Consider the following 26,904-nt stretch of genomic DNA (forward strand, 5'->3'; position numbering starts at 1 on the left):
AACATACTCCAAAGGCCCTAAGACTTTTAATGTTTTAAAAATTTATATTCTGGTAAAATGGCTCCAATTTAAACTATTTGGTACCATAGCCAAACATATTCCTTTACTTTTCTTGTGTGGCTTCATAGAAATGTGGTCACCTATTTTCAGGAAATTCCCTACGATGGGGAACTCATTACCTTGCAATGACCCCTTTCTGATATTAAAAAGTATTATCACAACTACTAACATTAATACAATTTATTGAGCCATTACTAGATCTCAGGTACTGAGCTAAAAGTCTTATGAGCATTATTTCACTTATTCTTCACAATAACTCTATGAGATACATACTACTATTATCCCCTCCTTTATAGATGAGACTAAAGCTTAGAAAGTGGAGATATTTTCAGACTAATACTCAATTTTCTCCCATCTCTGACCACCCTCATAACCCATATAGCTCTAATTTTGCTTCCTGGGGATTTTCAGAACAAGCCTGCTCCCTTTTCAAGACAAATAATAACTGTCATGGTCATTTTTGTGAAGGCATGGCACATAAAAAAAGCATGGATAAGTGGTTTAGGTTGGCTTGGGCTTGCATAGCTTGCTTCACTTCTGTGTGTTAATCTGGCTAAATCTCTTAATATCTCTAAAACCTACCTTCCATGTATGCAAAAAGAGGATGCTAAATCCTGCCCCACAGTTCTGCTTTGAGAATTAAATTAGTAACTTTATGTAAGGTGTTTTGAACACTGCATATTCATAACAGATATGCTCAATAATTTCAAGTTCACTTTTTGTCTGAGTTCCTTAAACACTTCTTACAGAATGATTTTCTTCCATCATTTCCTTAAGAAGCCATTACATATTGACAATGTTTTTCCAATCTCTTGGCTGAAGTCCTTTATCTTGGATGTCTTCCAATATATCACTGACCTTCTTAAAGTACAATTTCCAGAACAAAACAGAACAGAAAACTCTAGGCATACTGCTATCTATATACACTAGAGTGGAACCATTTCACCTGTTTAATCTAGACAACTTATTCCTTTAAAAGTTGTGTCTTCTACTGGATTATTATACAGCCAGGATCTTGGGTGAATATATCCTAACATATACTGGAAGCCCCAAGAATTGAAGAAACTAACATCTCAACTCATATGAGCTCTTAATGTTAACCAATATCTATTTATCAATAATGCTACCTGTAGGGCAATTTAGATGAAGCTCAAATCCATGTGATAAGAGCTGCTTTGTTATGAAGCATGGGGGCCACTCACATGATATTCAGTGTTATTGGCAATCACTGGAATTGCACTATGAGGCAGCTCCATAAATTAGCATGGATCAAGACACAGATGGAAGAAAACAAAACCCCTTATGAGGGCTGCAAGAGGTCTCAAGGAGTTATTACCCTGTTAGATGAAAGGAAAGCAACACTTAACAGAAATACCGATGCAGCTTTCAAACTTCTGATAAGGGATCTCCTCGAGTTCTTGTTGAGACCATTAGTACTTGAGATCTACTCATAGAGAATATGGTTCACTAGCTCTGGGGATCATGAGACATTTGGGTTGTCTAATGCAAATGCAGATCATTTACAGGCCACAGCTGAAAAATCAATGCCAAATCCAGTCAATTTGGACACACACTTGCCCATCTCTTCACTAGGTGCTTAGCAGAGCAAAAAGCCACCAGTGGCCTTGAGAAGGCCCAAAGGAAAGGGTGATGTTTGCCAAGGGCTTGGATGGGGACTCTGTTAGTATTTACTGCTCTTGCCAGCTGGGCTCTGGACAAGTACTATATCATACTGACCTTTTTGTGTAATGGGCAGAAAGTATCAAGTACATCTATGTTGTAACACAAGTACAGAATCCATTATTCCCCCTCCGAAGACCAAGCCCATTACTCAGCCACCTTCAACACTTCAGCACCATGGACAGCCCAAAGGCACACGGTTGACTGAGCACTCTAAGAAAGGGCTGGCGGCAGTTTGGCAGCTTAAGCTTCATGGGGAAAGGTAAGAACGGTGAGAGCTGCCTTGGCCATGGTCCTTGGGTGGCCTTGTCTTGATAGATTCTCTCCCATTTGATGGGGGTTGCTCTCACCATGACAGGCCTCATTATGACAGGGTTACTGTTTATAACTCAGCCAGTGGCCTTGGGTGGGGGGCTATATTTCTATTTGGCTGTATAAATATATGTTTAAAAAACCACTGATTTCTATACATGTAATATGTATATGTATATAAATTTATGTATTTATGTATGCTATATCTGACTGCATTTACAAATGCTAATGCCAAGTGATGGTAAGGGTTCAAGGAAATAGGTACCTTGTCATCACTTCTCCTCTTGCCTCTCTGCAAAACATTCATCTGTCATATTTCCAGAAATCAGAGTTAGAAACCCTACCAACTTCAATACATATGTCTTTTTTTTTTTTCCTTTGTTAGATCATGTCCCACCCTCATGGAAAGCAGATTTTTTTAGAAAGCATATAGTTGGGAGATAGGAAAATCAAAGGATCACCCTATCCTTGAAGAAAATGGCAAAACTATTGTGATGTCAGAATGAGGCCAGAGATAAGTCAGACAGAGAAAGACAAATACTGTATGATAGCACTTTGACGCGAAATCTAAAAAAGACAACAAATGAGTGACAATAACAGAAAAGAAACAGACTCACAGATAGAGAGAAAAAAAAAAAAATGAAACAGTGGTTACCAGAGGGGAGAGGAAAAGGCGAACGGGAAAGATAGTGGGAGGGGGTTGAGAGGTATGAAGTACTACATACAAAATATATAAGCCATAAGGATATACAGTATGACACAGGGAACATAGCCAATATTTTACAATAACTGTAAATGGAATGTCTTTAAAAATTGTTAATTACTATGGTGTACACCTGAATCTTTCATAATATTGCACAACTATACATCAATGAGAATCCCATGGATGGAGGAGCCTGGTGGGCTGCATTCCATGGGGTCGCAAAGAGTCAGACACGACCAAGCGGACTTCACTTTCACTTTTCACTTTCATGCATTGGAGAAGGAAATGGCAACCCACTCCAGTGTTCTTGCCTGAAAAATCCCAGGGACGGGGGAGCCTGGTGGGCTGCCGTCTATGGGGTCACAAAGAGTTGGACATGACTGGGGTGACTTAGCAGCATACGTCAATAAAAATAATTCTACAAATTTAAAGTAGGGACTAGTTCACTATGGTGAAGTAGGAGCAATCACAGGACGCTTTAGTAGAAGTCAAGGTGTTTCAGGGAAAGGAGGTGGACGTTTCTCTTTGGACAGAACACACTGAACAAATTGGTGCTATGCTGTAAATACTGTAACTTAAAAATTATAGATAAAATTGAGTTGCAATGGAATAAGGGTGACAAATATACAGTAAGGCTCTCAAAAACATCTAATATATATCCAACCAGAAAAAGATTAAAAAAAATAATGGTACTCATACGGTGCTAAGTCAGAAGGGTGGTTATCCATGGGAGGGGATTCACTGGGAGGGCGCGTCAGGAAGCTGATGGTTCTGGTAATGTTTTATGTTTGATCTGGGTGAATTCATGTAAAAATTCATTAAGCTGCATACTTAATATGTCTTCTTTATTATATTTATGATAACTTTTAATACATTTAAAAATAATAATAATACTAATAAGGACCTACTGCATAAGACAGGGAACTTCATTCAATAGTCTGTAATAACCTATATGGGAAAAGAATCTGAAAAAGAATGGTGTGTGTGTGTGCATAATTCAGTTTGATGTACACTTGAGACTAACACAACATTGTAAATCGACTATACTCCAATAAAGATTAATAACAAAAAAGAAGATGTGGTACATGCAAACAACAGGATAATACTCAGTCATAAAAAAAGAGGGAAATAATGCCGTTTGTATCAAAATGAATGCAACCAGAGATACTCATCCTATGGGAATTAAGTCAGAAAGACAAATATCATTTGATATCACCTACATATGAAATCTAAAATACAACACAAATGAACTTATCTATAAAACACAAACAGACTCATGGATATAGAGAACAGATTGTTAGTTGCCAAGGGGGAGGGGATAGGGAAAGCAAGGAGTTGGGAGGTGGGGTTCGCAGATGCAAACTCATATATAGAATGGACAAGCAACGAGATCCTACTGTATACAGGGAACTATATAAAGCATCCTGTGATAAGCCATATGGAAATGAATATTAAAAATGTATGTGCATATGTATTCTAAGTTGCTTCAGTCATGTCTGACTCCTTGTGACCCTATGGACTGTAGCCTGCCAGGCTCCTCTGTCCATGAGGATTCTCCAGGCAAGAATATTGAAGTGGGTTGCCATGCCCTCCTCCAGGGGATCTTACCAACCTAGAGGTCTCTTACCTCTCCTGCACTGACAGGCAGATTCTTTACCACTAGCGCCACCTGGGAAGCCCCATAAAAATGTGTGTGTGCATGTGTGTATACATGATTTTATATATATATATATATATATCTCTATGCTGTACAGCAAAATTTAACATAACATTGTATATCAACTATACTTCATTAAAAATAAACTCTTTTCCCAAATGGAAGTGTATAGAGAAAAGCAATTCTTCTGTAATGTGTAACAAGGAAAAGGTATGATATATGTGCTGTAAATTGTAAAAAAATAAATAAATAACAATAATGCCAAGTGTTTGGGGAAGCACATCACATCCTGCTGGATGTACGGAAACTGGGACCATTTTCTGGAGGGCACTTTAGCAATAGATATCAAGCACCTTAATCAGTTTCTTGGACCATGCTTTGCGAATGACTACAGCAACTACCGTGTCTCATTAATTCAAATTAATTGGGTGAAGAGTAAATGGTAGGATATAATATGCTTGCAAAGTACATTTACAGGGAATGAGGTATGAGTATAATCCAGGACACTCAAGGAAGTTTCCACAAAGCTCATACAGTCTTCTTTGTCATAGTTTTTAATTAGCAAAGACTATTTTTCTGGGGGGGGTGGGCAGTGAGTGGTATATTTAGTTAGGAATAGCAAACTCTGGGAGATAGTGAAGGACAGGGAAGCCTGGCATGCTGTGGCCCACGGGGTTGCAAAGAGTCGGACATGACTGAGTGATTCAACAACAAGAGGATGCACAAGCTCGATAAGAAACAGTAGGTTCTCTGAAGCGCTCGATCTTTCTGCAAACTCACGTCTGAATTCTTTATTAACAAACCTTATCCTTGCCCAGGGAATAAAAGCAGTTTTCAGTTGTATTAAATAACCCAGGATTCTAAATGATGAAGACCTCTTTTAAGGTCTTTGGACACACTCTCTAGTTTTGGCAACCTAATTCTGAGGTTGGGCATGTTCAAGTGGGGAATGTTCATGGGAAACATTCAACTGGACAGGAGTGCCAGGTGCCTAGCAGGAGTGGGGCATCTCTAACGCTCAACTCTTACCGTCTGCAATGAAGTGCTCAGGCACGTGCAGAGTCACCTTCACCGTGAGTGGACAGGACATCTGGCTGCCACACACCATGGCCAGGATGCAGGAGCTCACTGCAATCAGCGTCAGGGCCGTCTTGTTCACTGGGCTTTTCAGCAAACCTAGTAAGAGGAACACACACAAAGATACGTAAGTCCACAAGGTGAGGAAACAGGAGGAGCCTGGGGCTTGGGAATCCTGTTGTTTTCCAAATGGGAAGCAGGAAAAAGAAACCACATTCCCCAGTCTCTGTGCTTGCAATGACAACTCATGGTCACTTGTTGAGTCTTTTTTTTTTTTTTTCTTTCAATTGTATTTTTCTTTAAGTTTTAATTGAATCTATTACAATACTTTTTTTTTTTTTTTAATGTTCTATTCTTTTGGCCATGAGGCATGTGAGATCTCAGCTCCCTGACAAGGGATTGAACCTGTACCCCGCTGCATGGGAAGGCAAAGCCTTAACCACTGTACCACCGGGAAGCCCCTTTTTTGGATCTTTAACCCATTGCAAAACAGGTCGATTATCCCTTTTGGTATAAATGAAAAGAAACAAATTTCCTCAAAACTGTGGCAATTCTCACTCCTCCCCTTCCAATTAGACTGATCATTTTTAATATTTAGATGATATTAAATTTTCTACTCTCTTTAGAAGCAATTGAGAAGATGCTGTGTTGTTGAACTCAATAAGGCCAAGGGGAAGGGGCATGGGCTTTGGAGTTTGACCATTATGAGTTCAAACCTGGGCTTCAGTCCTCACTGGCTATGGTTTCATTTTTGAATCTCAGTTTTCTTGTGTGAATGATGAGGATAATAATAAAAGTTCACAAGTGCTTGTGATTATCACGTGGCATGGTGTATATATAAGGTCTGTCATCTAGAACGGTTTTACATACTGTTGAGGCTGATCAGTTCAAGTTAATTTCCCAAGCATTTACTGATGACCTACTATGTGAGACACACACAGAGCAGAATAAGAATAGTTCTTGCTCTTCAAGAGCTTACAGGCTAGGGGCAAAGGCAGGCTCGTGCATGCACGCTAAGTCACTTCAGTTGTATCCGACTCTTTGTGACCCTATGGACTGTAGCCCACCAGGCTCCTCTGTCCATGGGATTCTCCAGGCAAGAATATTGGAGTGGGTTGCCATGCCGTCCTCCAGGGAGGAGGGAATCTTCCCAACACAGGGACTGAACCTGCATCTCTTACATCTCCTGCATCGGCAGGCAGGTTCTTTACCACTAACACCACTTGGGAAGCCCAAAGGCAAACTTATCCACAGCTAATTAGAATCCAAGGCAAGTTGTGCTAAGAGCTACTAGAGAGGACATAGGATAGCAGTGGGGGAGGGGGGAAAGTTGCTTGAGAAAACTAAAGCCAACTTCACGGACGCAGTAGAATGAGTAGATAGATTGGATCTGCATGGCAAGGAGAGCCAGCAAAGAAATTCTGTGGACTATGTCCTGAGCACACTGGATCTCATTATTTAGGCTCTACTAGTCACATTTAATTTCAAGGCTTTGATTACCATTTCTAAAGCAATGTTTCCCAAATTTCTATTATCCTTTGGACTCTTATCTGGAGCAAACCTTTATGCCCAAACCTCCCAGACATCTTTCTCTGAAAATCCCCCAAGTATGACAAAATGACATGTTCAACATTGGACACATTATCTTCTCCTAAAAGCCTCCTCCTTTCCTGGTCTCCGCAAAGCATTGAAAGCACCATCATTTAAACTGGCCAGAAACCTAGATGTCATCTTTCAGTCCTCCGTCTTCCTCCTTCACAGCATTTAAAGAGCACGCGGTCCTCTGTATTCTATGCCCTTGGCATTTTCACCTCTTTACCCCGCGTCTCTTCTGTTGTTTGTCTCTTGTGAGATGAGGGAGGTATGGGCACACTTTCGCTCCCCACTCCCTGGTGGAACCCCTTGAGCTGTCATACAGCACCTGGCCGTAGGATGTGGTCCATGCTGATCAGCCTGGCAGATGTCTGGGGTGCATGGTGGGCCCCTCCACTCATGCCTTCTGTGACTCTCACCTACCCAGCTAGCCAGGTGCTGGCAGGGTTGAAGCACTACAGTGATGCCATAGCAAGCACTCTCCATCATGTTCCTATTAGCACAGGAGTTATTTCTAGAAGTTAAGTCCACTTGTTTTCTTGTCTCCCATCCCTCACTGAGATTAATTATAAATGTGAATTCCTCTCCCTCTAGGGAGACAGATTTGTCTACATTTGCTGGGTTTCTTAAAATATCTTATTCAAACACCAGAATCTAGTAACTTGATGGTAAACTCCTTGAGGGAAGGCACTGTCTTCTGCTCATCACTGTGTCCTGATGCTGAGTGCAATGTCTGGAATATGGTAAATAGGTTAAAAGCAGGTTTAGTCACTCAGTCGTGTCCGACTCTTATGACCCCCACGGACTGTACCCTGCCATGCTCCTCTGTCCATGGGATTCTCCAAGGCAAGAATACTGGAATGGTTGCTATTTCCTTCTTCAGGGGATCTTCCCGACCCAGAGATTGAACCTGGGTCTGCTGCATCACAAACAAACTCTTAACCAAGAATGGCTCTTTATGAGCCACCAGGGAAGCCCATATGGTAGCATCTCAGTCAATGCATCATCTGGTAGCATCTCAGTAAATGCATCATAACTTCCAGAAGTGATGATAACAAATCAGCAACCAGGCCCTGGCAGTGACCTATCAAAAAGCACAGCAACCATACACAGTCGACACTTAGATGGATGGACCTAATGTATACCCTGACAGCCCACTTTGGGATTCCTGTATGAATATCTGTTTTAACTAATAACCAGTGAGCTCCTTGAGGGAAGGGATCCCACCTTCACCATCTTTATGTCTCTCCTGCCAAGTTTACTGCCTAGAACCTAGAAATTACTTCATTTAAAATAAGGGCTTTATCTTTATTGCCAGTCTTAGAATAAGGCATGGGGTTTCCCTGGTAGCTCAGTTGGTAAAGAATCTGCCTGCAATGCAGGAGACCCTGCTTCAATTCCTGGGTCTGGAAGGTCCCCTGGAGAAGGGATAGGCTACCCACTCTAGTATTATTGGGCTTTTCTTGTGGCTCAGATGGTAAAGAATCTGCTTACAATGCAGGAGACCTGGGTTCAGTCCCTGGGTTGGGAAGATCCCCTGGAGGAGGGCATGGCAACCCACTCTAGTATTGTCTGGAGAATCACCATGGACAGAGGAGCCTGGTGGGCTACAGTTCATGGGGTCACAAAGAGTTGGACAAGACTGAGCGACTAAGCACAGCACACAGAACGAGGCATAGCCTGTGGCAGGGACAATTCATTATCTGTGGTTCCTATAGTTAGTGAATACTAGTTAAATAGAGGAGTGGTTTAGATGGTTCTGGTGTCAGAAGATAGAAAATCTCTAAACTTAAAAAAGGACCACATAAAAAACCTACTTTTTCCCTCTCATTTGGGACCACAAGAAGCTATTTCAAACTTTGGTGTTATCAACTGCTTCATAACTAAACAGAAGAATCAAGTTAACATCAATGTTTTCTACCAGAAAGGGTATGTAGATATTTTCTTAAAAAGTCAACATATTACAACTAGCCTGGGTATTTAACAAGCCTCTCCCCATCCTGCCCCCAGATATGAGTTAGGAGCAGCACTGAGCTTCCACTCCAGGCTCCATAGAGGCTGTTCTGAGAGAAATAACATGTGAAGATGAAGCTGACATGAATAAACTCTTGGGAAGGTGAACCAGGTCCAGAGTGTAAGCCATAAAAAGTGCCTAGAGGCACCTGGCTCTGGGGATGTGGACACCCTGGAAGGAAAACGGTGCCCTGTGGGTGGTCCAGAGGGCACCTCTCAGACTGGTTGTTGCAGCAATAGCAATGGCTGTAATCAAGACATTCTGCCCACTAATTAGCCAGTTATGGATATACCACCCAGGCTCCCAGGGGCTGATTTCTGGCTGGGGGAAGAGAGTCGAGGAGCAGGAGAGGAACTGCTTGCACTAGCTCCCTGAGCCCATGCTGGGCCCTCCATTTAAACCTTCAGAGTAATCCAGGGTCTTTAAGAGTCAATAGGGGTCTTCCTGGAGAAGGCAATGGCACCCCACTCCAGCACTCTTGCCTGGAGAATCCCAGGGACCGGGGAGCCTGGTGGGCTGCCGTCTATGGGGTCGCACAGAGTTGGAAATGACTGAAGCGATTTAGCAGCAGCAGCAGGGGACTTCCTTGGTGGCCCGGTGGTTAAGAATCTGACTGCCAATGCAGGGGACATGGGTTCAATCCCTGGCCTGGGAGGATTCCACATGCGGAGGGGCAACTGAGCCCACGCACTGCAACAAATGCACTGCAACAACCTGCGTGCAGCACTGCTGAGCCCTGTGCCCAGAGCCCGTACTCTGCACAAAGGAAGCCACCGCCATGAGAAGCTCCTACTCACTGCAACTGGAGAGTCCATGCATAGCAGTGAGGACCCAGCACAGCCAAAATTAAATATTTTTTAAAAAAGAGTCAAGGGGTGAGGAGTAGGAGTAAAGTCATATTAGCTTGTTGGTCATTAGTTTTCTTATCTGGAGAACAGGAATAAAATGACCTTTCCTTCAAGAGTGTTGTAAGACATGAGACAGCAAATGTCAGATGACCAGCACAGTTTCTGGCATAAGAAAGACCCTTGGTAAAATGGTCATTTCCAAGCCAGACATTGGTGTTTATCTCATAACTGATAGCAGAAATCAGGACTTATTTATCTCTTTGTCCAACCCATTATCAGAACATACGAGGAACTGAATGATTCTTTACAGAAACTGAAGTCACACAGTGAGGAGCACGCAGGGAGAGTTTTAAGAAGCAGGAATGGGAGAGAGAATGCAAATGAACAGCAACCTGGGGTAGCATTTACTCAGAGAAAGCCTGAAACACCACAGTTGTCTCTCAAGTCCGGGAAGAAGAAAGCACGCACGTCAAGTCTGCACTTGGGCCAGATGCCCATGGAGCAGCCACCAGGGCTTGGGGGGTTTCCATGGCAACGGCCCTGGCAGAAACTTCACTATGGGATGCAAACAGAGGTGATTTTTTAAAGAACTCCTGGAACAACAGACTGGTTCCAAATAGGAAAAGGAGTACGTCAAGGCTGTATATTGTCATCCTGTTTATTTAACTTATATGAAGAGTACATCATGAGAAACGCTGGACTGGAAGAAACACAAGCTAGAATCAAGATTGCTGGGAGAAATATCAATCACCTCAGATATGCAGATGACACCACCCTTATGGCAGAAAGTGAAGAGGAACTCAAAAGCCTCTTGATGAAGGTGACAGTGGAGAGTGAAAAAGTTGGCTTAAAGCTCAACATTCAGAAAACGAAGATCATGGCATCCGGTCCCATCACTTCATGGGAAATAGATGGGGAAACAGTGGAAACAGTGTCAGACTTTATTTTTCTGGGCTCCAAAATCACTGCAGATGGTGACTGCAGCCATGAAATTAAAAGACTCTTACTCCTTGGAAGGAAAGTTATGACCAACCTAGATAGCATATTCAAAAGCAGAGACATTACTTTGCCAGCAAAGGTTTGTCTAGTCAAGGCTACGGTTTTTCCTGTGGTCATGTATGGATGTGAGAGCTGGACTGTGAAGAAGGCTGAGCGCTGAAGAATTGATGCTTGTGAACTGTGGTGTTGGAGAAGACTCTTGAGACTCCCTTGGACTGCAAGGAGATCCAACCAGTCCATTCTGAAGGTGATCAGCCCTGGGATTTCTTTGGAAGGAATGATGCTAAAGCTGAAACTCCAGTACTTTGGCCACCTCATACAAAGAGTTGACTCATTGGCAAAGACTCTGATGCTGGGAGGGATTGGGGGCAGGAGAAGGGGACGACAGAGGATGAGATGGCTGGATGGCATCACTGACTCGATGGACGTGAGTCTGAGTGAACTCCGGGAGTTGGTGATGGACAGGGAGGCCTGGCGTGCTGCGATTCATGGTGTCGCAAAGAGTCAGACAGGACTGAGCGACTGATCTGATCTGATCTGATCTGGCCTAGGGAACTGATGATCAGCAGTTAGCTCTGAGTCGGGACTGTAGACAGTGGCAAGGTAGAAACTCTCTCTCCCATAATACACAACTCCTCCTCACCCAGGCTCTGCACTGCAGTGCAGGAGGCAAAGGCCTGGAGGGAAGAGAACCTCCATTTGTTAGCTGGTTTCTGTTGTCCAGGAGCTATGCCTAACACTTCCATCCATCCATCCACCCATCCATCTTTCCAACAAGTTTTTATTGAATACCAACTCTTCCCTCACACTGTTCTAGTCAAGAGGGAAAAACAGTAAAGAAAACAGCCAATGTGCTTGAAGCTAACATTTTAGAGGAGAATTATCTCATTCAGTCCTTAGAGCAAACTGCTACTACTCTCTCTGTTTTGCTCAGGAACAGTGGGGTAGAGTAATAAAAGCCAGAGGTCATGTCAACTGCATGTGGCAGAGTCAGGGTTAGAACAGGTTCTTTTTTATTCCCACTTATGTTTTAAAATGAATTTTGTTGAGTATGGCTGGTTTACAATGTTGTGTTAGTTTCCACCGTACAGTAAAGTGAATCAATTACACATCACACACATCCACTCTTTTTGAGGTTCTTTCCCCGCACACGTCATTACAGAGTACTTTTTTTTTTCTTTAACTGAAGCGTCGTTGATTGATTTACAGTATTGTGTCAATCTACAGCACAGTGACTCAGTTATACTTACATATACATTACTTTTATATTCATTTCCATTATAGTTTATCACAGAGTATCGAATATATCACTGTGCCACATGGGAGCGTCTTGCTGTCTATCCATTCAAAATGTAATAGCTTGCATCTACCAGCACTGACCTTCCGGTCAAACCCTCTCCCTCCCCACACCCCCCCAGCCCCCAGCTTGGCAACCACAAGTCCGTCCTGTGTGTCCCTGAGTCTGTTTCCGTTTTTTAGAAGGTTCATTGGTGCCGTATTTTGGATTCCACACACAAGCGGTATCATATGGTACCCATCTTTCGCTGACTTACTTCTCCTAGTATGATTATCTCCAGTTGCATCTGTGTTGCTGCTAGACACAGTTCTTTCCACCCTCTCCTCCATAACCCTGCTACCTCCCACTTCACCACAGAATAAGGGTCCCCAGACAGCATCATGCCATTGTGGAAAGAGTATGGTCTTAAGAGCCAGACATGCCTACCCTGGCTTAACCACAAAAATCTGTGTGTCATTTCCACTTTTTCCTAACCCTAAGAAGACACAAGGTGTCCATCTGAATAAAGAAAAAAAATGAGAACAATGGTCTTTCAGAACTGATATGAAGATAAAATAAGATGATGCTTGTAATTGGCTAAAAAAAAAAACTCAATAAATGAGAGCTCCATGTCAGAATGTGAGGCAAGGGTCACGGTTAGCCTTGGTTACACCCCAGTTTGTAGATCCCTCCTCACCACTTGCCAGGGAGAAAACTGCGCTGTGGGAATAGAATTTCCCCAGGGTGTATTGAGACTGGAGAAAGTTAGTAATCGAATTTCCCTTCCATTCTCCCTTCCTCTTACGCCTCAACTCTTCTCATGGCAGCAGAGAATGGCATAAAATGCATTGCTTGAGAAATTGAACTGGAAATAACGGCATTGTTGATCCACCTGCTGCCTATAATTTGGGGTTTGATTGATTCTCAGTTTGGAAATGCCAGGTTGAGAGAGGAAAATCAAATTTACGTTAAACTTGGATTGAATCAATCACATTTTACAATGAAGAAAATATATCTAACCCCATCAGACCACTGTGTGTGGAAAACCTAAGGCTGCTATACTGCCACCGATTCCTGCCACCTGGTATCCTGGGGGACGAGAGGCTGGATCTGAAGCTGAGAAGTCATTTCTTTCTTTAAGTGGCACATGGACCTGTAGTGAGGGACAGGGATTCTAGGAACCCAGAAATTAGGGTGAAGGAGGCCCCAAAATAGAAATGCCACTTAGAACAAAACAAAGAGGTTTGGTTTAAGATTCTGGCTATAGAGATTTAAAGCCAAACTCTTCCCTTTTAGTAGCTTCTAACTTTTGGCTAGTTACCAACAAGGTCAGAACCTCTGTCCTCTAATCTATAAAATGACAATGGTAATCCCCAACTGGTAGACAAGCTGTGTGGGCTAAAGGAGAGACTGTGATTATAACACTGAACACACATACTTAGGGATCAATATACACTCTCGATGTCATTCCTTTCATCTCAATTCCTTAAAACCCCACTGCCCAACACTTGGCATCTACATGGATATCGAGAGGTCGTGTGATGCTCTGGCTCAAGCTGGAATTCTGGCTTTTACATCTACCTGCTGGTCCCCATGGGCAAGTCACCTTAGTTCTCTAAGCCTCAACGTTCTTATCTGGGAATTGATTCATTCAATAAGAAGTTATTTAATGTGCATCTACTCTCTGCCTGCCAACGCAGGAGATGCAAGAGTCACAGGTTCTAACCCTGAGGTTGCAAAGATCCTTTGGAGGAGGACACGGCAACCCACTCCAGTATTCTTGCCTGGAAAACTCCACGGGCAGAGGAGCCTGGCAGGCTACAGTCCACATGGCCACAAAGAGTCAGACATGACTGAACAACTGAACACACATACATGTGTGTTCACACACACATGTTAGGCATCACTTGTTATTCTCTTCTATGATTCCAGTGTCTATAAGCACATCTGGATATATTAGGTGCTCAATAAAGATCTACTGAATGAAACAGTGAATGAATGCTTAAACGTTGTTCCCCTTTCTACCAAGAGGTGTCAGCATTAGAATATTGCTATTGGTACTTTTCTAGTCATATGTATTTGTTTACTTTCTCAGGCAAAGATCGGTCCCTGCCCAGACAGAAATCATACAAAAAAAAAAAAAAAAAAAGGCTGTGAGAAGCTGCCAAGCCTCCTGCATGTCAGGGTGCCCACCGCAGACTGATGGGGTGCCCCAGTAACCTCACTGACAAGCTCACAGTCTTCCTGGCATGCCTGAGCTCCTGGGCCTCTGTGCTTCCCTGTGTATTTCTGGAAACTAAAATGGGGGCATGGCTGCCAAGCTCAGGTGTCACACTGGAGGCAGGAGGAAAGAATATCTAAACTGGGGCTTTCTCAGAACCCTGGGGAAGGCGGCCTCCTCTCCTCAGCCTGCCTCGTGTCTGGATTCTGCACACAGTACGACAGTGCGATGTGTCAGCATGGGGCAGCCTTTCCCCTGTCTTGCCCACCAGGGCCCGAGTTGCTCCTCAGCCTGCCCCCTTTCTATTTCTGCCATGAACTAGTTTCCTAAGTTCTCTGGCTCTCTGAATGTGGCACTCTCAAATCCAAAGTACATCCATTTGTACTTTCCCCAGTCTCCTATCTTCCCTAGGATTTTCCTTTAGAAGATCTGTGCAAGGGTTCATCCAGCTTTTGCATACTTCCAGAGACAGCTTCCCTGGTGGCTCAGAGGTTAAAGCGTCTGCCTGCAATGTGGGAGACCCGGGTTCAATCCCTGGGTTGGGAAGATCCCCTGGAGAAGGAAATGGTAACCCACTCCAGTATTCTTGCCTGGAGAATCCCATGGACAGAGGAGCCTGGCAGGCTACAGTCTATGGGATCTCAAAGAGTCGGACACGACTGAGCGACTTCACTTCACTTCAGAGACAGCAAACTCACCCCCTAGGAGGCAGCAATTCTGTATTCAGACACTTGTTCTAAACAGTCCTAGAATCTCACTCTGTGAGCCCACTTCTGCCATCCAAGCCAAAGAGGATGCACTAAGATTTCCTCCTGCAGGCAGCTATGTAGTTAAAGGTCAAAATACAGTTGCCTCGAGTCTTCCTCTGCCACACCAGATATTGCTAGCCTTACTTTATTTCTCTAAAGTCATACTTTGAGTCTCTTTATTACACTTCACATAGATTTGCTTTTTCTACAATGGCTTTACTAGCAAAGAATGTCATCATCCTCATTAATCAACATTCAGAAAAAAATCAGCTTTGTGCCAGACAATATAATTAGCCGTTTTCACCTAGTATCTCACATTCACAGAAACCTCATGAGAGGTCTACTATTCCCTTTTCCCCACTTTACAAACGGGAAAAATGACGCCACCACTTGCTAAAGGCCACGCAGCCCAAAGGTAGTAGGGCTGAAATTTTTAAAACCCTAACTTGAGAGCCCAAGTACTCAACCATTACCTTCCACGACTTCTCTATCAGCATGGTAGATGTGATGTGAGCAGAAACGAATCAACCCTGTTAATTCCCCGACAGACCTCAGTTGCCCTCGAGCCTATGGGGACTGTGGGTGGGTTCTTAGCGGCTTTGTTGTCCCACCTGATATTGACCATAGGTCTTCCCGGGGACCTTAGCATCAGCGGAGGGAAGCTTATCAGAAGGGCAGGTGGTGGGAGGGGCAAGCTAGATGGCTGTTTTCCTTCCCCTCTGAGCCTGAGAAAATAGTTCAGTTGAGCCGAGTGGGGCTGACTGTTATCCACGAGGTCCCTGGGGAGCCCTTGGGGCTGGCTGTGCCCTGACGATGAGGAAGGGCTCTGCAGTGCAGGCCTAGACCACCCTGTTGGTGAGACAGGCACTGACAGCAGACGTGGAATGGGCTCCACACAGCTGGCTCTTTGATTTCACTGCTGCCCCCACCCCACAGCCCCCACCTTGAAGTTGCCTTCATGGTTCAGGAACAGCAACTTCAGGAACTCATGTATTCCAGGTGAACTCATTTATTGCAGGGGAATAACCTGACCCAGAGTCTAGCGCTCTTTCATAACTATTGATCCAGGTCTCACTGATGAGATGGGAAGGTAGGATTAGAACATCCGGATCCACTGATCACACAGGTGAACTCATGTATTGCAGGGGAATAACCTGACCCAGAGTCTAGTGCTCTTTCATAACTATTGATCCAGGTCTCACTGATGAGATGGGAAGGTAGGATTAGAACATCCGGATCCACTGATCACACAGGTGAACTCATGTATTGCAGGGGAATAACCTGACCCAGAGTCTAGCGCTCTTTCATAACTATTGATCCAGGTCTCACTGATGAGATGGGAAGGTAGGATTAGAACATCCGGATCCACTGATCACACAGTGTACCTAAATGCCCATAGAGCTGGTGCAATATTGCCCACAAAATAAAATGTATCTTGAAAAGAAAAAAAAAATTGATTTTCAAAAAATTCTAGGACATGCTACATTCTACAATCACCTCTTAAAGTGCTAGGGTATATATCTGTCATTAAAATGTTTTAACAGGTCTACATTAAATTCTCTTTAGAAGAATTTAGCCCAATGTTTCCCCAAAGTGTTGCTATACTGGAGAATCAATGTTCTGTGGAACAAAGTAGGGAAACAAATGAGCTAGTTGAATAGCTAATACAAAGGTCGCTGTTAGGAAAATCAGCGGTTCCCAATAATTAACTGTTGCTCCTATGCCTGTTCAGTTCAGTCGCTCAGTCATGTCTGACTCTTTGTGACCCCATGAATCGCAGCACGCCAGGCCACCCTGTCCATCACCAACTCCCAGAGTTCACCTAGACTCATGTCCATCGAGTCAGTGATACCATCCAACCATCTCATCCTTTGTTGTCCCCTTCTCCTCCTGCCTTCAATCTTTCCCAGCATCATGGTCTTTTCAAATGAGTCAGCTCTTCACATCAGGGGGCCAAAGTATTGGAGTTTCAGCTTCAACATCAGTCCTTCCAGTGAACACCCAGGACTGATCTCCTTTAGGATGGACTGGTTGGATCTCCTTGCAGTCCAAGGGACTCTCAAGAGTCTTTTCCAACACCAGAGTTCAAAAGCATGGATTCTTCGGCACTCAGCTTTCTTCACAGTCCAACTCTCACATCCATACATGACCACTAGAAAAACCACAGACTTGACCAGACAGACCTCTGTTGGCAAAGCAATGGCTCTGCTTTTTAATATGCTGTCTAGGTTGGTCATAACTTTCCTTCCAAGGAGTAAGCATCTTTTAATTTCATGGCTGCAGTCACCATCTGCAGTGACTTTGGAGCCCAGAAAAATAAAGTCTGACACTGTTTCCATTGTTTCCCCATCTATTTCCCATGAAGTGATGGGACCAGATGCCATGATCTTTGTTTTCTGAATGTTGAGCTTTAAGCCAACTTTTTCACTCTCCACTTTCACTTTCATCAAGAGGCTCTTTAGTTTTTCACTTTCTGCCATAAAGGTGGTGTCATCTGCATATTTGAGGTTATTGATATTTCTCCCGGCAATCTTGATTCCAGCTTGTGGTTCTCCCAGCCCAGCATTTCTCATGATGTACTCTGCATAGAAGTTAAATAAGCAGGGTGGCAATATACAGCCTTGACTTACTCCTTTTCCTATTTGGAACCAGTCTGTTGTTCCATGTCCAGTTCTAACTGTTGCCTCCTGACCTGCATACAGGTTTCTCAAGAGGCAGGTCAGGTGGTCTGGTATTCCCATCTCTTTTAGAATTTTCCATAGTTAATTGTGATCCACACAGTCAAAGGCTTTGGCATAGTCAATAAAGCAGAAGTAGATGTTTTTCTGGAACTCTCTTGCTTTTTCAATGATCCAGCGGATGTTGGCAAGTTGATCTCTTGTTCCTCTGCCTTTTCTAAATCCAGCTTGAGCATCTAGAAGTTCACGGTTCACATATTGCTGAAGCCTGGCTTGGAGAATTTTGAGCATTACTTTACTAGCGTGTGAGATAAGTGCAGTTGTGTGGTAGTTTGAGCATTCTTTGCTTGGCACTGGGTTATAATTTTTACTTACATTTGCCTGCTTAAACTTTTCAACAGGCTTGCAAAGCAGAAATTATGATCTCTTTCTGAAAATGGAAAAGATAAGACTTAACCACTGGAAAGAGATGGAGGACACTTTCATAGTCAGTCTCATCTGACTACAAGGTCTATAGTTGCCTGGCTCCCAAGTGTTGACGGAAAATGTAGTTTTATATTAACACGAAGAGGTACTTGTGCCCCCATGCTCAGAGCAGCATTATTTACAAAGGAGACATGGAAACTGCCTAACCGTTCAGCCACACATAATGACGTTGCAAGATATGCACACACACAGAAGAATTTTATTTAGCCATCAAAAACAAGGAAATCCTGCCATTTGACAACATGGAGGGTCTCTGAGGACATAAGGCTAAGTGAAATAAGTCAGATGGAGAAAACTAAATACCATATGATCTCATGTATCTATGGAATCTAGGAGAAAAAAAAAAAACAAAAACACACCACAAAAAAAAGACACCAGATTTTTGGTTACCATGGATAGTGGGTGGAAAGAGAGGGAATTGGAAGGCTGGTGAACAAAAGCTACAAACTTCCGGTTGTGAGTACTTGTGATAAACAAGTACTAGAGATGTTTGTACAACATGATGACATGCAGTTAACCCTGATGTATAGTATACAGGAAAGTATTAAGAGGGTAAATCCTAGAAGTGTTTATCACAAGGAAAACACATGTTTTCCTCATCTTTTGTTGTTTCTTTTTATTGTATCTATTTGAGATGATGGATGCTAAGTAAACTTATTACAGTAATCATTTTGCAAAACATGTAAGTCAACCATTTTGCTGCACACTTTAAATTTATACCGTGATGTACCTCAATTATATGTCAATGCCAGAAAAATGTGTTGGTTTTTTTTTTTTTTTTTTAAGAAAAATGGACTTTAAGAGTCACAGGAAAATACATTCAAGGAAGGAAAAGAGGCAGGTACAAGAGGCCATTGTAGAAGGTTAAATACTATTCATCTGCAATTTAACAGGCTGATGGAATGCATTAGGGAAAGGAAAAAGATGCTGTACTCCGTAGGTAAAATTGCAGTGTGTGAATGAGAAATCGTGTAGATGATTCAAAAGAACTAAAGTCCTAGAAACACTCAGAAATAAATGGGAACGAAGGAGGGAGAAAAGGTCACATTTGAGTCTTAGATTCACAGGTGATCATCAGTGGGTACTGACTTATAAAAGAAAAAAAATATTCAGATACTGGTGCTTGATCCCGGAGGTCACCCTCTTAGACTGCAGGCTGCTTAGCTGCATGTCCACCCTCAGCCCATACCACCCATGCGAAGGGAAACGGCAAGAACAGTGGAGACCATGCAGAGGGTGCAAAGGGACAGAACAAAAAGCAGCCACACGTTTCCATGGCTACCAAGGAAGATCAGGGCCAACCATCTCCCTTCTTCATAAAAGACACATTTCTAGCTGCTTTTCCTCGGAGCTTGCCAAAAAAGTCACTCTTCCATTCTCTTAGAAGATACTACTGGACTTCAGATGAAGGTTTGTGAAAGCAGGAGGAGAGAAATGCTGTCTTTTATGCATTTCATATTTACTAGGTCTGCTCTGGTGGTTTTACCACCAGAAATTCTTTTATTTCACATGTCTACTGTCAGCTCTAGGCAATGGGGATGTTATTTGACACTGGAGGAAATGGAAACTCAGAGAGTTTCATCGACTTGCCCAAAGGCTCAGAACTTGCAAGGTGGCAGGGATGGAATAGGAACCAAGACCTATTGACCTTCAAACTCAGTATCTCCTCCGCTGCACCACACTTCCTCTAAAGGAAGAGAGCTTTCTCAAATCTCCGTGTGTCTTCCTCCTCACCTCTTTCTCCTGACTCTCAGATTGTACCTGAGAAATGGTGGAGAATAAGGCTCAGCCTGATGTTCTATAAACTCTCTGCCAGAGTTATATTTGCCTGTCCCTTTCCTCAACTCGGGCTGCATGTATTGCCCACAACGATCTGTTGTCCTGCCTACTCTTCTTAACATGCCAAAGGGAGATCAACTTCTCAAGACCAGAGAACTCCCATCTCCTGGAAGTCTGCCCTAACCACTGCAACCCACAGGAAACCCAAACTCCTCTTCATTCTTAAACCATATGTATTATCTGTTCTAAATTTGACTCACAGCAGCTCAGGATCACAGGGGACTCAAAGGGCTCTGAGGGTCAAAGGGCTTTGATCCTAACATGTGACACGGTGCGAGTAACATCTACAGGTGGTTTCCTACAAGGTTTCTCGTCGTGGCCGTCCACCTTGCACTTGAACATCACCTGGAAGCTCATTAGCTCAGAAGAAACCCACTTAATTGCTGCTACTGATGATAATCTTTTCCTTTTAAAGCGTTCATTATGTATAATATGTTGTGCAAAGTATTTTAGATATTACTTGATTCAATCAGTCATAAAGTTTTGTGAGCTCTTCATTCTGCAAATAAGAGAAATGAGTTTAGCCCAAGGCTAGAAGGCTACTGAGCCCCAAAGCCAGAATCCAAATCTGGATCTAGATTCTGAAGCCCTTAATAGTGCACCACGCAGCCTTCCCTTACTGTTAACCTTCAGGGTAAGGGCCATGTCACAGCAAATTGAAAATCTACTCATAGAAAACTATAATTTGAAAAGATGCATGCATCCATATGTTCACAGAAGTACTATTTACATTATCCAAGACACGGAAACAACCTAGACAGACGGAAAGATAAAGGAGACGTGGAGTACATACACACAGTGGAACGCTAGCCATAAAAGAATGAAATGCAGCTACACGGATGGACCTAGAGGAGTGGAGGAAGTAAAGCACGTCGGGCAGAGAAAGGCGAATACCACATGACGTCACTCACATGCAGAATCTACGACACAAGTGAACTGATTCATAAAACAGAAACAGACTCAGAGGGCAGAGGAGAGACCTGTGGTTTCCAAGGGGGCGGGAGGTGCTGGAGGAATGGTTTGGGAGTTTGTGGTTAACAGATGAAAACTATCATATATGCAATGAGTCAACAACAAGGCCCCACTGTTTAGCACAGGGAACTATGTTCAATACCCTGTGATAAACCATAAGGCAAAAGAATATGAAAAACAAACATATACACACACACGTATATAAACTGTATCACCTTGCTGTACACCAGAAACTAACACAACTTTGTAAATCAGCTATGTGTGCGTGCATGGTAAGTCACTGCAGCCATGTCAGACTCTTTGTGACCCTATGGACTGTAGCCTGCCAGGTTCGTCTGTCCATGGGGTTCTCTAGGCAGGAATACTGGAGTGGGTTGTATGCCCTCCTCCCGGGGATCTTCTTGACCCAGGGATCGACCCTCGTCCCTGGCAGGCGTGTTCTTTACCACTAGCACTACGTGAGAAGCCCACAATCAACTATACTTCAATAAAATAAATTTTTAAAAGTCTACTCCTAGAGTGATAACCAGCTGAACCTGTCCCTTTCCTCCACAGTTCCACACATCAGTCTTCACCTCTCTTCTCCAAGGCAACACTCCGGTTCTGAAGTTGGAAAATAGATTCCCTGTCCTTTTGTTCCAAACACATATTCTGTCCTTGACTTTCACATGTAGAAGATAATCATGGAGTCAAGAAACAGGGCTGGAGGAATAGCTTTAGATGAGTTAGTCCAATCCAGCATGCTGAAGGTTACCAGGAAGACAACAGCCTTGCCCAGGGTCACATTGCCCACAGCCAGACCTAGATCCCACCTGTGCCAGCTCCCAGGGCAATATTTCTCAGTTCACCACTTGCAACAGTGGCTGACTTTTCCTGCCTTAACTCATGTTTCAGATGCTGGTGCCTTGCTCCTATAATGAAGATGACACATCTTGTGGGACTCTGCTCCTGTGGCACTATTCATAGCCGCTCACATATGTTAGCTGGGTTCAACTAAGGTAAGTCGGCCAATGTCAACACACAATCAAAATGAACCACGTCCAAATACCCCCACAAAACAACCTCGACAAACTGGTGCAAAGTGTAAAGGACAGTAGATTAAAGAATGGGGACTTTGGAGGTAGAGAAACTTGCTTTCATTTTTTTTCTCGCTGACCTTCAGGAACCATTCAATACACAGTAATCCAAGTCTATGCCCCAACCAGTAATGCTGAAGAAGCTGAACTTGAATGGTTCTATGAAGACCTACAAGACCTTTTAGAACAAACACCCAAAAAAGATGTCCTTTTCATTATAGGGGACTGGAATGCAAAAGTAGGAAGTCAAGAAACACCTGGAGTAACAGGCAAATTTGGCCTTGGAATACGGAATGAAGCAGGGCAAAGACTAATAGAGTTTTGCCAAGAAAATGCACTGGTCATAGCAAACACCCTCTTCCAACAACACAAGAGAAGACTCTACACATGGACATCACCAGATGGTCAACACCGAAATCAGATTGATTATATTCTTCACAGCCAAAGATGGAGAAGCTCTATACAGTCAGCAAAAACAAGACTGGGAGCTGACTGTGGCTCAGACCATGAACTCCTTATTGCCAAATTCAGACTTAAATTGAAGAAAGTAGGGAAAACCATCAGACCATTCAGGTATGATCTAAATCAAATCTCTTATGATTATACAGTGGAAGTGAGAAATAGATTTAAGGGCCTCGATCTGATAGATAGAGCACCTGATGAACTATGGAATGAGGTTCGTGACATTGTACAGGAGACAGAGATCAAGACCATTCCCATGGAAAAGAAATGCAAAAGAGCAAAATGGCTGTCCGGGGAGGCCTTACAAATAGCTGTGAAAAGAAGAGAAGTGAAAAGCAAAGGAGAAAAGGAAAGATATAAACATCTGAATGCAGAGTTCCAAAGAATAGCAAGAAGAGATAAGAAAGCCTTCTTCAGTGATCAATGCAAAGAAAAAGAGGAAAACAACAGAATAGGAAAGACTAGGGATCTCTTCAAGAAAATCAGAGATACCAAAGGAACATTTCATGCAAAGATGGGCTCGATAAAGGACAGAAATGCTATGGACCCAACAGAAGCAGAAGATATTAAGAAGAGATGGCAAGAATACACAGAAGAACTGTACAAAAAAGATCTTCATGACCCAGATAATCACAATGGTGTGATCACTGACCTAGAGCCAGACATCCTGGAATGTGAAGTCAAGTGGGCCTTAGAAAACATCACAACAAACAAAGCTAGTGGAGGTGATGGAATTCCAGTTAAGCTATTCCAAATCCTGAAAGATGATGCTGTGAAAGTGCTGCACTCAATATTTCAGCAAATTTGGAAAACTCAGCAGTGGCCACAGCACTGGAAAAGGTCAGTTTTCATTTCAATCCCAAAGAAAGGCAATGCCAAAGAATGCTCAAACTACCGCACAATTGCACTCATCTCACACGCTAGTAAAGTAATGCTCAAAATTCTCCAAGCCAGGCTTCAGCAATATGTGAACCATGAACTTACTGATGTTCAAGCTGGTTTTAGAAAGGGCAGAGGAACAAGAGATCAAATTGCCAACATCTGCTGGATCATGGAAAAAGCAAGAGAGTTCCAGAAAAGCATCTATTTCTGCTTTATTGACTATGCCAAACCCTTTTACTGTATGGATCACAATAAACTGTGGAAAATTTTCAAAGAGATGGGAATACCAGACCACCTGATCTGCCTCTTGAGAAATTTGTATGCAGGTCAGGAAGCAACAGTTAGAACTGGACGTGGAACAACAGATTGGTTCCAAATAGGAAAAGGAGTACGTCAAGGCTGTATATTGTCACCCTGTTTATTTAACTTCTACGCAGAGTACATCATGAGAAACGCTGGACTGGAAGAAACACAAGCTGGAATCAAGATTGCCGGGAGAAATATCAATAACCTCACATATGCAGATGACACCACCCTCATGGCAGAAAGTGAAGAGGAACTAAAAAGCCTCTTGATCAAAGTGAAAGTGGAGAGTGAAAAAGTTCGCTTAAAGCTCAACATTCAGAAAACGAAGATCATAGCATCTGGTCCCAACACTTCATGCAAAATAGATGGGGAAACAGTGGAAACAGTGTTAGACTTTATTTTTCTGAGCTCCAAAATCACTACAGTTGGTGACTGCAGCCATGAAATTAAAAGATGCTTACTCCTTGGAAGGAAAGTTATGACCAACCTAGACAGCATATTCAAAAGCAGAGACATTACTTTGCCAACAAAGGTTCATCTAGTCAAGGCTATGGTTTTTCCTGTGGTCATGTACAGATGTGAGAGTTGGACTGTGAAGAAGGCTGAGTGCAGAAGAATTGATGCTTTTGAACTATGGTGTTGGAGAAGACTCTTGAAAGTCCCTTGGACTGCACGGAGATCCAACCAGTCTATTCTGAATATCAGCCCTGGGATTTCTTTGGAAGGAATGATGTTAAAGCTGAAACTCCAGTACTTTGGCCACCTCATGCGAACAGTTGACTCATTGGCAAAGACTCTGATGCTGGGAGGGATTGGGGAAAAGAGGAGAAGGGGACGACAGAGGATGAGATGGCTGGATGGCATCACTGACTTGATGGACGTGAGCCTCAGTGAACTCTGGGAGTTGGTGATGGACAGGGAGGCCTGGCGTGCTGCGATTCATGGGGTTGCAAAGAGTCACACACGACTTAGCGATCGATGTGATCTGATCTTCAGGAAGTCTCATTATCCTAATCATAAAATATGAATGGCATGTACTCCACAGGGTCGTTAGAAAGATGAAATAGGAAAATACACATTGCAGAGCAGGTGCTTAGTGCACAGCAGTGTTCTTCACCATCATCACCATCATCAACATTACATATAAGGCCAATAAATATAGAAACTGACCTTTGAGCCCAGATAACTGTGGAAATTCAGGGTGGCTCAGAAGTGGGAGAAAGACCATGTGGCCAGCAGAGTAATGCCTTTCCTCTAGAGGAAGGGTCACAGACACACAGAGGAGTACTACCCACTATGCGCTAAGCCTCTGCTGTGCCCTTTGCATCCATTATTCAGCTTTACAGAAACCCTTGAATCCTTATCTTATGAAGCTGGGAAGTGGAGCTTGGGGAGGAGAAAAGGTTTGCTCAAGGTCACGGGCCTACTAAGCTGCTGAGCTGGTAACATAACTCAGGTCTCTGTGATGCAGCATCACACGGTCCATGGTCTGAAGAGAGTAACCAGTGCTGGACTGGAGATTACGTCAGGAGAGGCCAGCAGATGAAGGATCTGAGTTTTCCTTGCCTGAAAGCAGAGGAGCCTCTTGGTGAGGATATCATGGAAGACACACGAATGTAAGAAAAGGGAAAGAGATGAGATATTCCGCACGAGCAACCATTGTGAACCAAGGCTCAGTACTTGACCTGCACTGTGTCACTGAGTCCTAATAACAACCCTCTAAATTAAGCACCATGATCTCCACTTTATAAATGAGGAAATGATGCTCAGAGGGATCAGAGCTGCCCAGGCTGCACAAACAGAGACAGAGCTAGGATTCAACCAGCGTCTACCTGACCCCAGAAACGTCACTCTTCTTTATACCAGGGCTTGTTTGCCATCAGGCTCTCCTACCAATCTAAGAAACTAGAAGAAGCTTTGGCCTGAAGAAGCAGATTCTCAAACCAAGGGTCTTGCTCCCCACCCCAAGCCTCAGTCTTACAGAGGAAGGAACTAGGATCCCATGAGGGACAGAGGATCCTGCCCTTTCCAGGATGGAGGAGTTGGGCTGCTAGGCACCTGGGAACTTGACTGGAATAAACACACTTGTCTGCAACTCTTTACATAGAGGGGCAGTCCCGGGTTCGATCCCTGGGTCAGGAAGATCCCCTGGAGAAGGCAATGGCACCCCACTCCAGTACTCTTGCCTGGAAAATCCCATGGACAGAGGAGCCTGGTAGGCTGCAGTCCATGGGGTTGTTGGACACAACTTAGCGATTTCACTTTCTTCTTTCTTTTCCTCCTTGGTTTTCCAGCCCATCGCCTCCTGTTTAGACTACTAACATTTCAGCAAAAGCACATTGCACTGTGTTTAAGCAGCCGTCTGGAGATAAACAGCTTGCCTTAAGACCTTTGAGGAGGCAATATAAAAGAGGACAAAAGAAGAAAAAAGGAGGGAGGGGAAAACATGTTCCTGTGAACAGTTTCTGCCCAGAAACATTTCCATACAGAGGCATCACAGTATTTTGGGCTGACATCCTGGACCCAAACCTCTCGAACCCACTGGGTGAAATATGCCACCTCCAATAGAACCAGAGTGGTCTCAGGCCAGGGACCAGGCTGGACCTTGTCTTTAGTGACAAGAACGGGCCTGCAGAGAGCTCTGTTCTAGGTTGCTAGGGACAAAGGGGGATATTGCTCTGCCACCTTCAGAAAAACCTCTCCCCTCTCTGGACTCTGTCTCCCTCCCTATAACAGGAGATATCCACTCATTCAAGGGATATTTATTTAGAGTCCACTCTCCACTGAGCTCTGTGAGCAGGGGATCCAGAGCTCAGAGTCATCAGGGGTCTCAATACCCACCGGGACAGCAGGCCCCTAAGCAGAGAAACTAATGCAAGAGGATCACCATGGTGCTGGAGGTCAGGCAGGTTTGGAGAACCGTTCCTGAGAGTTGAGGCTTGCAACATGGGAAGTCAGCCAGGTAGAAAAACAGGGCATATGGGCCAGGAGAATGGGAACAGCAAGGGTGAACA

The 26,904-nt window shown here is 43.6% G+C and overlaps 1 protein-coding gene across 3 annotated transcripts in view; it reads right to left on the reverse strand.

Moving 5' to 3' along the window:
* The window catches only part of ASTN2 (astrotactin 2), a 1,047,731-nt gene that overhangs the window by 629,840 nt on the left and 390,987 nt on the right, over positions 1–26,904 (reverse strand). For all 3 annotated transcript variants that reach the window (XM_070795372.1, XM_019966821.2, XM_070795370.1), the window contains one exon: positions 5,442–5,588. In XM_070795372.1, the coding sequence (XP_070651473.1) occupies positions 5,442–5,588 (147 nt within the window). The remainder of the gene's footprint in view (positions 1–5,441; positions 5,589–26,904) is intronic.

This window comes from Bos indicus, chromosome 8 (assembly GCF_029378745.1).
Source record: "Bos indicus isolate NIAB-ARS_2022 breed Sahiwal x Tharparkar chromosome 8, NIAB-ARS_B.indTharparkar_mat_pri_1.0, whole genome shotgun sequence".
NCBI lineage: Eukaryota > Metazoa > Chordata > Mammalia > Artiodactyla > Bovidae > Bos > Bos indicus.